This window comes from Dendrobium catenatum, unplaced genomic scaffold, assembly GCF_001605985.2.
Source record: "Dendrobium catenatum unplaced genomic scaffold, ASM160598v2 fragScaff_scaffold_124, whole genome shotgun sequence".
NCBI lineage: Eukaryota > Viridiplantae > Streptophyta > Magnoliopsida > Asparagales > Orchidaceae > Dendrobium > Dendrobium catenatum.
In genome coordinates this window covers 470,685-482,466 of record NW_021318586.1, presented here as the reverse complement: position 1 = coordinate 482,466, position 11,782 = coordinate 470,685, and the positions used below count along the sequence as shown (strand labels likewise).

The window sequence follows — 11,782 nt, the reverse complement described above, 5'->3', positions numbered from 1 at the left end:
CGGCTCCTCTCCAATAACCCAGAAATTTTCAATTTATTATTTCCTAAACTCTAAACCCATCAATTTGGAAACAATTTCAAATCCTGTTCTCTCACCTTTTGGCCGAAACTCTCACACAGCCCAAGTTCTAAATTATTTCCTAAGTGAGAACGTGACATTAGGAAATAAAATTTCCCAAGCCTTCAATCCCGCCGGCCTTCCCTCTGCTATCCGTATCACCTCCTCCCTCTCATGCTTCCTCTCCACATCTAATCTCCTATTGTTCACAGCCATATTGCTATCCCTTCCAATCCATCCTCCATAATTTTAGAGCTTAGTTTCTTCTCAGATTTTGAGAAGAAAACCTTAATTATTTCAGGTTTCCTGAAAGCCAAACCCAGATATTCTTTGAAAGACAATTGGAGGTCATTATTGCTACTACTCGAGAAGAGCATCAATTGTTATTGACTTTCTACATTCAACCATCCATGAATGGCAGATCCGGAGACTGAGTACGTCCTCACTTAGGACGACGACGGTTTCACCGACATCCTCCGTTCCACCTTCTTCAACGTGAATCCGGAGATCGACCACACAATCGAAGAATACGTGGATCGCATCTTGTTCGCGTTGACGGAAGCCATTGAGGAGCATTTTGAAGGCACCGATTGGAGGATTGCCACGTCTCATTAGCAAAGGTTCTCCTTATCACTTGCTTCAACTTCTTCTAAATCTAAATTCTCAATTGGTTAGATTGTAATCACGAAAGCTCCTCCAAATTGCTCTCGCCAAGCTTAGTCATTTGTAGGAATTGAGTGTAATCTTTTATGCATCCTACGTCTCGTTGTTAGATTAGGGATTTAATTTGAAGCCCACTGTTTGCGTTGTGTGATTTTCTTATTTATTTTGAAAGTTTCAAAGTTCATAGCATGTAATCTCACTTAAGCAAATCATTTCCTTATTGGTTTTAAATCTTTGTTGAGAATTGCTAAGTAATTGTTTCCGAGATTTATTCTAATCCAAGAGTTGTGCAATGCCTAAATGACTACATAATCATCACATCTAATTAGTCCTGCATCAAGTATTCTTTGACCACTTGCTCCAAAGAACTTGCCATCAAGCATGATCGATCCTTGGTTGAGAGTGGCAGAGAAGTGATCAAAGGAATCTAAGGCTAGATATAAACCTCACATCCTGTGTGATTGGCATAACCCCGGTTTGCAGAGGATGCTGCTATAATCGAGATCGCTCAAAATATTATGCCCATATGTCCTGTGAGTTGAGGAGGCATTGCAGGCAACATGCCCACGCCATGAAGGTATGCTCATTGCTCACCACTATCCCACGGTGACTCCCTTACGTGTGTCCATGGCCGAGCTTTTGGAGCCTATTATTCAAAATTAAAAACTCTTTAAGAACTCAACATCGATGAAGTTGAATGCCCACATAAGAGACACCTCTAGATACTACGCCTTCCGTAAAGATCTTGGTCATGACACCAAGGAGTGTAGGCATCGTCGTGGGCTAGTTGAAGATCTTTTCAAGACAACAAAATTGAAGGAGTTTGTAATCAACAACCTTTGTCGTTTCCTAGGAAAAAAACCCCTATAGAGAATAATGAGGACAATCCCATTCTTACTCACTTAATCCATAAATTTGAAGTGGCACCCGTCTTCTTGGGTGGGGAATTAATTGAGATGTCAGTGGAAGCCGGCTCCAATAAGCCACAAATAGATGAAGTTAGGTCAGCTACCACCACACGGGCACCAACAAATGATGTCACCTCGATCACTTTCCATAGCAGTCAAGCCTGTGAGTGAAAACCCCTTCAATGATACTGTTGCCGTCATCACTCTTGTATCCAATTATCAGGTAGGCAATATCTTGATTGACACTGAGAGTTTGGTTAATATTATTTTTATATCTATTTTTAAAAGATGAATTTGCTGTTCTCATAGCTTGCTCCTACATCAGGTCCTCTCTATAGTTTTTTTGGAGAGCCTAGGGACTGTGAAGGCATATTGATGGAACGCAACAGGATCGGACACGAGACCTGGAAGAATCGTTAGCAAGGAACAATAGAAAAACTACAAAATTGTTGTTGTTCTAGTATTTGTAATATTGATGAACAGCAAAAACTGCTAATACATTTTGCTTCTTTCTATATGTATTTCTTCCTTTTTCTGTAATGCTAAAACTAACTATAGCAACAATAAAAGAAAATGGCAGTACGGTAAACAAAAATAGTAAATAAGAAAGTGGCGAAGGCATGAGTTTGTTAAGGAAGATAAAATGTCCTGCATAGGCTCCGGTATTAACGTGATCTGCATCAGTCCTCCCCATGTTTAGAAGATCGATACAATGCCATCGTCTGGTGGTGGTGTGTATGCCCAAATATCTGAGACATTAAAAGTTGGAGAGGTATTGTAATCAGCAGGTAAGGCTACCGTGTATGCATTATCATTGATTTTAGCTATGATGGGAATGGGTCCAAGCTTGCGGCAGGAAAGCTTGGAGTAAGATCCAGTTGGAAAGCGTTCTCGTCGTAATCGGACCATCACCAGGTCTCCGACATTGAACAAGCGCTGTCTGCGGTGAACATCAGCTGCATCCTTGTATTGCTGATTGGAATTGATAATTTGTTTGCGAACATCAGCTAGCATCTCAGTATAATTGACAGTGAATGTGGCGGAAATGGACGATTTACACTTCAGTAGAACATAAATGTCGAGAGCAATATTAGGCAGTTTAGTATAAACAATACGAAATGGAGTTTTACATGTGAACCGATTCGTCATAGGGTTATAAGTGAATTCAGCCTTACTCAATACCTCCTCCCATTGTCGTGGATGATCTTGGACTAAGCAACGTAGCATGCTACCCAAAGTGCGGTTGACAACCTCCGTCTGACCATCAGATTGAGGATGGTACGCCGAACTGAGACGTAATTCAGTCCCCAATCTCTTCCAAAGCTCGCTCCAGAAATGACTGATAAACTTAACGTCATGATCCGAGGTGAGGCTTCTAGGAAGCCCATGCAGCTGAACAATTTCATTAGAAAAAAGATGAGCAATGTTTGAGGCATTAGAAGTTTTCTTACAAGATAAAAAATGCGCCTTTTTTGAAAATCTGTTGATGACCACCATAATGGAGTCATTCCCTCTTTTGGTTCTTGGCAACCCCAAAACAAAGTCAAAGTTGAGGTCCTCCCAAATCGAATCTGGAACTGGCAACGACATGTAGAGACCTGTATTTTGAGCACCACCTTTATAATTATGACAAATCGAGCAGCTATCCACAAGACTAAACACATCTCGTCGCAAACGGGGCCAGAAAAATCTAGATTGAAGCTGTCGAAGTGTGTTGTCCCGGCCTACATGTGCTGCAAGAGCTCCTCTATGTGTTTCTCGAACCAACTGTTGACGCCAAGATGAAACCGTAATGCATAGCAGCAACGTTTAAAGAGGTAACCATGACGTATTGAGTACTCTTCCATTGGTTGTTGTGCTTGGCATTGCTTCCAGATCTCACCAAAATCTGGATATTCTTCATAGAGGTATTTTAAGCATTCTAGACCAGTTATTTGAGTTTGCAATTGCATTAACAGAATGCGTTTCCTACCGAGGGCATCATCCACTCGGTTTGAAATACCAGGCTTGTGTTTGATTGTGAAGGTGAACCGTTGTAAGAAAATTAAACAGCGAGCATGCATGCGGTTAACTGTCTTTTGACTGTTTATGTAGGAGAGAGCTTTATTATCACAACAGAGTATGAATTCTTGGTGAAGGAGATACTGTTCCCACTGTTTCAATGCGCGGATAATGGCATAAAGTTCTTGCTTGTAAGCAATCCACTTTTGGCGAGCCGGACACAACTCGCTAAAAAAGCTATTGGCTTATCCAATTGTGAGAGGATAGCACCTACCCTGATGGACGATTCATCCATATCGACTGTAAACAACTTGTCAAAACTAGGAAGAGCCAGGACGGGAGTTGAATTGAGCGAACTTTTAATCTCATCAAAACTTTGTTGTTGCCCTTCGGTCCATACAAAAACCTTGGATTTGAGACAATCTGTAATAGGTGCCATAATAAGATTGAAGTTTTTGATGAACTTATGATAGAAATTCGCCAACTCGTGGAAAATCCATACCTCAAAAAATGATTGAGGGGTTGGCCAATCCGTAATGGCTGCTACTTTCCTAGGATTCATCTGAATGCCTTCTTCTGAGACTATGAAACCTAGGAAGCACACTTTAGGAACACCAAGTTCACATTTAGGGAGATTGAGGAACAACTTCTGCTGCTTCAGGACTTCAAACAAGGTTGTTAGCTGAGTCAAGTGATGTTGCCACGATGTGCTATAGACCAAAATGTCATCAAAATAAACTATACAAAATTTCCCTAAGAATGGCTTCAGTATTTCATTCATCACCCTCATGAAGGTGGATGGGGCATTGCACAGCCCAAACGACATTACCTTCCATTCATATAGACCTTGGGGTGTTTTGAATGCAGTCTTCCATTCGTCTTCGGGACGCATACATATCTTATGATAACCACTATGTAAGTCCAATTTGGAGAAAATGGAAGATCCCTATAAATGATCTATCAATTCTTTAATGCGAGGTACAGGAAATCTATATTTTATGGTGATCTTATTAATGGCCCGACTATATACGCACATTCGCTAACTCCCATCCTTTTTCGGGACCAACAATGCCGGCACTGCACAAGGACTCATGCTTTTTTCTAGCAGCTTGTCAATGAAGTCTTGGAGAATTTGTTGTTCCTTTGGGTTAAGTCGATAATGAGGCATGTTGGCAACCTCGAACTTGGAACAAAGTCTATATGATGTTGAATGTCTCGGAGAGGTGGAAGTTCCGCCGGTAGCTCTTCCGGTGTAAGCTATTGAAATTGTTGTAAAAGCTGTTGGATGTCACTATGTATTTTTTCCTGACTTGAAAATGGTTTGTGTTCTGCTAGCAACAAGGCAAACAAAGGAGCTGACTCCCGCCAACAATGAAGCAACGTGGAACCCGTGACTAGGTGCATTGCTGATTGCTTTGCTGGCCCCAGCTGTAGGGGCTTGTTCTCATTGGAGCTGGGTAATAATCGAAGACGTCGACCTTTCCACTCAAAGGAATATACATTAGCTCGACAATCGTAAACAGTGCCAGCATCAAATTGCCACGGTCTCCCCAATATAAGATGGTAGACATCCATCTCCAAGCGTCACACACTACCTCGCAAACATATTGCTTTCCAATGAAAAAAGTTACTCTACATGAATCAGTAACGCCAATCTTCATACCTTTCTTGACCTATGTTATCTTGTAAGGATTTGGGTTCTTGGAGGTATTTAATTGTAAACTTTGAACCACTAAGCGTGAGATCACATTTTCAGTACACCCGCTATCGATTAAGAGGTCACACACTTTGCCGTTTATAGTTCACCGTGTCCGGAAGAGAACATGACGTTGGGAATGAATGCTTTGCCTGGGAGCTAGTAATAATTTCTATAGAATGCAAACCAATGGTTCCCCTTTGTCAGCTACTAGATCATCTATTTCGGCGTCTTCTTCTGCATCCACTGGATCACTTCCTTCTTCTCCGCTAGCATAGTGTGCTTGTTGTCTTTGAGGACATTCATTCAATTTGTGCCCGGGCTAGAAGCAACGAAAACACTTAAGTGTAGAAGGTTTAGCATAACGGTTTTCTTTACCTTGGGGCTTTGGTTTGGTCTGAGCCTTGTGCTCCGAACTGGAACTAGCTGCAGTTGTGGATGAATTGGCCATAGGTTGGGAGACTCTCACTGATTTTGAAGAAGCCTTGTTGGGTCCAGTTGCCGGTTCTTGCCAATGCCTGCGGTTGAAGGGCACCTTTACTTGCCTACTTTGCTGCATCTCCACTTTCAACGCAAAATTGACTGTTTGAGATAAGGACCACACCAAATTTAATTCCAACTTATCCTGGATGTTATCCTTGAGACCGCCAATGTATCGTGCCACTAATTGGTTTGACCGATTCATTTAAGTTGTTTCTGGCACTTAGTCGATTAAATTCTTCGGTATATTCACTAACAGATCGTGCCCCTTGCACATAATGTTGATACCTCATGTAAAGTATATGCTCAAAATCAGTAGGCAAAAACTGTGCTCTTAACAATTGCTTCATTTGAGTCCAATTGCGAACTAGACCCTTGCCTTCCCTTTGCCTTATTTGTAAGGTCTGAGCCCACCAAGTACTAGCACCCCCTCGCAATCAACACGATACATATTTCACCTGTTTGTCCTGTTCAATTTCTATATAATCAAAGAAATTCTCCACAGCTTTCTCCCAATCTAGATAATCTTCTATGTGCAAATGCCCGTAAAAAAAGGAATATCAAGTTTAACCTTAAATTCTCCTTGGTGATGCTGATACTGTATTGGTCGGCGGTGTCTTTGATGTTCTGGAGGGTATGAGCGTCCGCCATCTTCATCTACCTACTCCAACAATTATGCACTCGGATACATTATTGCCTCCTCTGAGTCCAAAGACTCGTGTAAAACTGCAGCATTATGGTGGAATGGACAGCCATATACTACCCCTCTTCGCTGCACTATGCGATTAACTGGAGCTTCATTCCGCTGTGAATGTTAGTGTCGTTGCCTTGCCCTGATGAGATTGAACTCGCGGCACATTTCAACTGACAGCCTTTGTACCTCGGCGGCCAACTCATCCAGCTGACGGATGATGTTGGATTGGTTTGCACTTTGCCCAAAGCGTGTCTAAGCTCCGAACTTCCTCGGACGGATCTGTCATCCTCCCCCTTCCAGTCGCTGGCTTTGATACCAAATGATGGAACACAACAGGATTATACACGAGACTCGGAAGAATCGTTAGCAAGGAACAATAGAAAAACTACAGAACTGTTGTAGTTCTAGTGTTTGCAATATTAATGAACAACAAAAACTGCTAATACATTCTATTTCTTCCTATATGTATTTCTTCCTTTTTCTGTAATGCTTTAACTGACTATAGCAACAATAAAAAAAATGACAGTACGGTAAACAAAAATGGTAAATAAGAAAGTGGTGAAGGCATGAGTTTGTTAAGGAAGATAAAATGTCCTGCATAGGCTCCAGTATTAATGTGATCTGCATCACATATGATCGCACTACTTATCATGTGGGGTGGGTGTGACCATCAAGCAGTACATCACCATGGTTGTCTTGATAATCATTTAACACATTGACCATCTATAATGCAATCTTCTAACGACCTCTCATGAATACGTTCAAGATAGTCATCTCGATGAATCATATGGCAGTCAAATTCCTACTAGATGATCAGGAGATCACGGTGTGAGCTGACATCACACAATCATAGACGTGCTATTTGAAGGCCCTCCCTAAAAGAAGTGATGTAGCTTGAAATAGAGCGAGGACTAGGGTTAGAGACTATTGAGGCAGTGGAGGAAGTTCTAGTCATGGAGGACGACCCAAAAAACCCTGCGAATAAGTCTTTTGGACCCTTACATCGAGGCAAACTCGTCCAAACTCTCAGGGATGATTTCAATGTCTTTGCATGGATGACAGTGGAGTGCCTGACATAGATATGGAGGCTGCCTTCCATAAATTGAATGTGAAACGAGAACCCGAAAGCCAAGCCTAAAAAACAAGAGTTGGAAAGTTGCTTTATGTTGACTTTATTCGAGAGGTATAATATCTTGATTGAATCTCTAATATCGTTATGATGTAGAAGGAAATCTGCAAATAGAGGATGTGTGTCGACTTCACCAACTTTAAGTTGGCATGCCCAAAGAACGGGTATCCATTTCCCAGGATTAACTTGTTGGTGGATTCGATTGTTGGATTCCTAGTGATAAGCCGCTATTTCAGGCTGTTATTAAATCAAGACACATCTCCACAGCTGTGAGAAAACCACTTTCTTCAAATGTGAATGTCTCTACAACTAGGTCAGGTTTTTTGGATTGAAGAATGCAAGGGCAACCTATTAAACGATTATGAATCAGGTCTTCAAGGAGCAGAAGGGTATAAATTTTAAGGTTTATGTGGATGATTTGATGGTGAAGAGAAAGTCACTTGAATAACATAATGCTAGACCTAAATAAGATATTCACCATGCTCAAAAGATGCAATATGTGACTTAATCCTTTAAAGTGCACGTTGGTGCAGGTTCAGGCAACTTTCTTGGGTTTCTTTTAACACTAGAGGGCATCAAAATAAATTTTGACAAAGTCAAGGTGATTGTGGAGTTGATTGATTTTCATATTACTTATGCACCAAGAATGATGATCATGGCCCAAACATTATCTGACATCCTTGTACACTTCATAAACCCCAGTGATGAACAAGAGGTAGTAAATACACTAAACATAGCTTGGACACTATGGGGCTGTTTGGCAACATAATTTGAGCAAGATTTATGCAAAATCCTGCCAAACATGATTTAGGGAACCGTTAAATTTCAAATCGAATTAAATCTTCTGTTTCACCCTTTTTGCCATAAATTCCGGATTTACTAAAACCGAGAGTTCGGTGGATTTATAGGATTTGGTCGAAAAAGTGCTTGAACAGTAGAAAGATGGTATAATATAATTAATAAATAATTAAATACTTAAATTAATTGATAAGTAATTTAAATTTAATTATAATTAATAATCATAAATATAATAAAATTAAAATTAATAAATTATTTCATAATTAAATTATTTTCAAATTATATGATTTTTGTAATTATAATTTATTTATAGTAATTAGAAGTAGATTTAACATATATCTTGTATTTAAAATGCAAATTAGAATTAAAAGACAAATTAATTTAATTTTTTAATATACTAATTGCTTTAAATCTTGGATTACATCACAAAACGGTTCCACATGGTTTAAAAGGATTCAATGCTTATCTTGCCTAACAGTTTTCAAGATTTAGTAAATATGGATTTATAGAATTTATTAAATCCTACTAAAATTAAATCCTACTTGTTGCCAAACAGCCCCTATATGTTTATTGGGCTTCAAGCAAACACAGAATAGGAGTAGGTATAATTCTTAAATACCTTAAACAAATAATTATCATGCAGGTGGCTAGCATCGAAATTCCGGTCACCAATAATCAAACTAAGTACAAATGCTTTGAACATTGTATTACAATTTTTGATAGGGATAGGTGCTACAAAGCTAGTCATTTATCCCTATTCACAATTAATTATAAGTCTAAATGATAAGTTCGAGGTATGAGATGAATTGTTGCCGAAATATCTCTTCAAGGTGAAGGCAGAGATCAATAAATTCATGTACTTTAGAATAACTCAGATTCCTTTTGAGCATAATCAACCTAAACAGGTGACTCGCTTGAAGATTGCCAAGCCCAAAGAAGGGAAAAGTCATGAATTTAGGGATCGATCGCCCAGTGAGTTGGATAAATCTATGCATGGAGTACCTCAAGACATAAAAATTGAGCTCCAATGTTGTTGACCAAAAGCAATTCAAAATAAAAGCTGCACAATACTTGATTATTGTAGGAGGGTTATTCAAGAGGTCTATGACCTCTATCAACTTGCAATATATAAGAGAAGACGAGAATGTAACGGTATATAGAGAGGTGCACTCAGGAAAGTGTAGAAATCACTCAGGAGAAAGGATACTTTCACATTGAATTTTACGACGGGGGTCCTTCTATCTAACTATTCAGAAGGATGCAAAAGATTTCTCAAAGAGATGCTTGTAGTGTCATAAATTTGTTCCCATGCAAATTACAAGCCTCTCATAAGCATCAACCCATTACTTAGCCATTTGTCATATTGGACATGGATTTCGTCGGCCCATTCTCACCATCGAGTGGGTAGAGAAAAATTATCGCAATGATGGTGGATTACTTCACCTAATGGATAGAAGCAAAGGCACTCGCCAAGACTACTGCTGTTGATGTCATTAAAAGTTTCCTATGGGTAGACATCATCTATAGGTATGATCTGCCACTCATATATAATGATTGATAATGTACTTAATTGTTGATATGAAGATCAAGTCCTTTTATCAATCACAAGGCATTCTCCTTAAGCTTTTCTCAGTTCACCATCCGTAGATGAATGGACAAGTGGAGACAACGAACAAGAAAATGTTGAATCTCCTGAGGAAGAAGGTAGAAGGAGCTAAAGGCTAGTTGGTTGAAGAACTCCCTTCAGCCTTATGGCATTGAGGTGCCTCGTTATTGACAAGTCAGACACCATTCTTACTCGCACGATGCTAAGGCCCTTCTCCTATTTGAACTCAAACTGCACAATCGGGGAGTAGTTGTAGCTGCCATCTTTGATGAAGAAGAACTTGGAGAGTGAGATCAAAGGAACCAAGAAGCTTGGCATACCCTATACAAGGGAGGAAGGTTAACAATACCCTATACAAGGGAAGAAGGTTAACAATACCCTATACAAGGGAAGAAGGTTAACAATACCCTATAGCTTGGCATGAATTTTTTTCCTTTGAATTTTTTTCCTTGGATTTTTACTTTGTTCATTTTATGGCATGGTCAGAAGCTGGCCCTATGGTGGTTATCTTCGGTGCTGATTTGTAAAGTTAAGTGTTGACCTCCTTAGATTGTGTTATTGGCATGACATGAACATGTAGAAATTTGTTTTTATTTCAGTTGCTAGAGATGTTGATGAATAATTGCGGAGAACATATCCACAGACTAGTGATTGATAATGGTCTTCTTCCGATACTGGTGAAGATAGTTAAGAAGAAGGTGGAGCCATTTTCGGAATCTGTTGTGATTCACTTAGTTTGCGTGCTTCTCTAATTCTAATTCATTGCGTTTGACTAGGAAATATTTTTCACTATTTATTGACAGACAAACTTGCCTGTTCGGGAAAGGATATTTCTTCTTCTGGATGCTACCCAGACGTCTCTTGGTGGGGCTGAAGGAAGATACCCACAATATTATACTGCCTACTATGACCTTGTAGTAAGTTGTTAATCTAGGCTACAAACTTTATTTGAAAAATTATGTTTTGGTTTTTTAAGGTGTTGCATTTAATTTCATCTGGAACCAGCCTTGTGTTTATTAAGTTAATATCAGTTATTTAGATTTTACTTTAGTTTGATTGATATATAATATTTTATGGCTTTTATCTACTTGCTTACATTCATGCCAACAAAAAGATTGTTGTGGAGAGGGGTTGTCATGGCCTAACTTTATTGTGCGTTTGTTCCTGATGATATAGATCTATGTTGCTCTATTCTAACAAATGTGGATTTGAATCAATGGTGCTGAGGGTGTAACTTGTATTATAAATTATAGTGGGTAGGCGACAATGTCCATCTGATCACCATTTAAGATTGACATGTGTAACACATGATTAATTTAATATTTTTGAATTTATAATTTCTATTTATGAAATAGTAGAATATGCTATTTATGCAATTTTTGAAATTTATGTTCATAAACATTCTCATACATACAATAAGGGCATATTATTTTCTTCCTTCAGTTTTAATTCATTTTAAGTATTTGTTGAGCCATGGGTATATATAAGTGGTTTTAGGCTTGCAACAATAGATTTGATAAATTGATGATGAAATTACAATTGTTTTCTCAAACCCTTTATCATATTATTCTCCTTCTCAATCGTGTTCTCCTCTTTCTCCCTTAAGGTTCCTCTTTTCAATGCCCATTTCTGCCCTTTTTGAATTTTCATTATTTATTTGTGTATAATGTCAAATGAGAGCAAAACTCAAATCTTGCCCTTGGTTCGCCAAATGCTTCTTCACAACCTAGTCGTGTTAATTGTTCTTTTT

At 39.0% G+C, this 11,782-nt stretch overlaps 1 protein-coding gene across 7 annotated transcripts in view; it reads left to right on the top strand.

Moving 5' to 3' along the window:
• Positions 1-11,782, top strand: part of LOC110098592 (TOM1-like protein 5) — a 60,421-nt gene that overhangs the window by 12,511 nt on the left and 36,128 nt on the right. For all 7 annotated transcript variants that reach the window (XM_020825456.2, XM_020825453.2, XM_020825455.2 and 4 more), the window contains 2 exons: positions 10,632-10,730; positions 10,836-10,949. In XM_020825456.2, the coding sequence (XP_020681115.1) occupies positions 10,632-10,730; positions 10,836-10,949 (213 nt within the window). The remainder of the gene's footprint in view (positions 1-10,631; positions 10,731-10,835; positions 10,950-11,782) is intronic.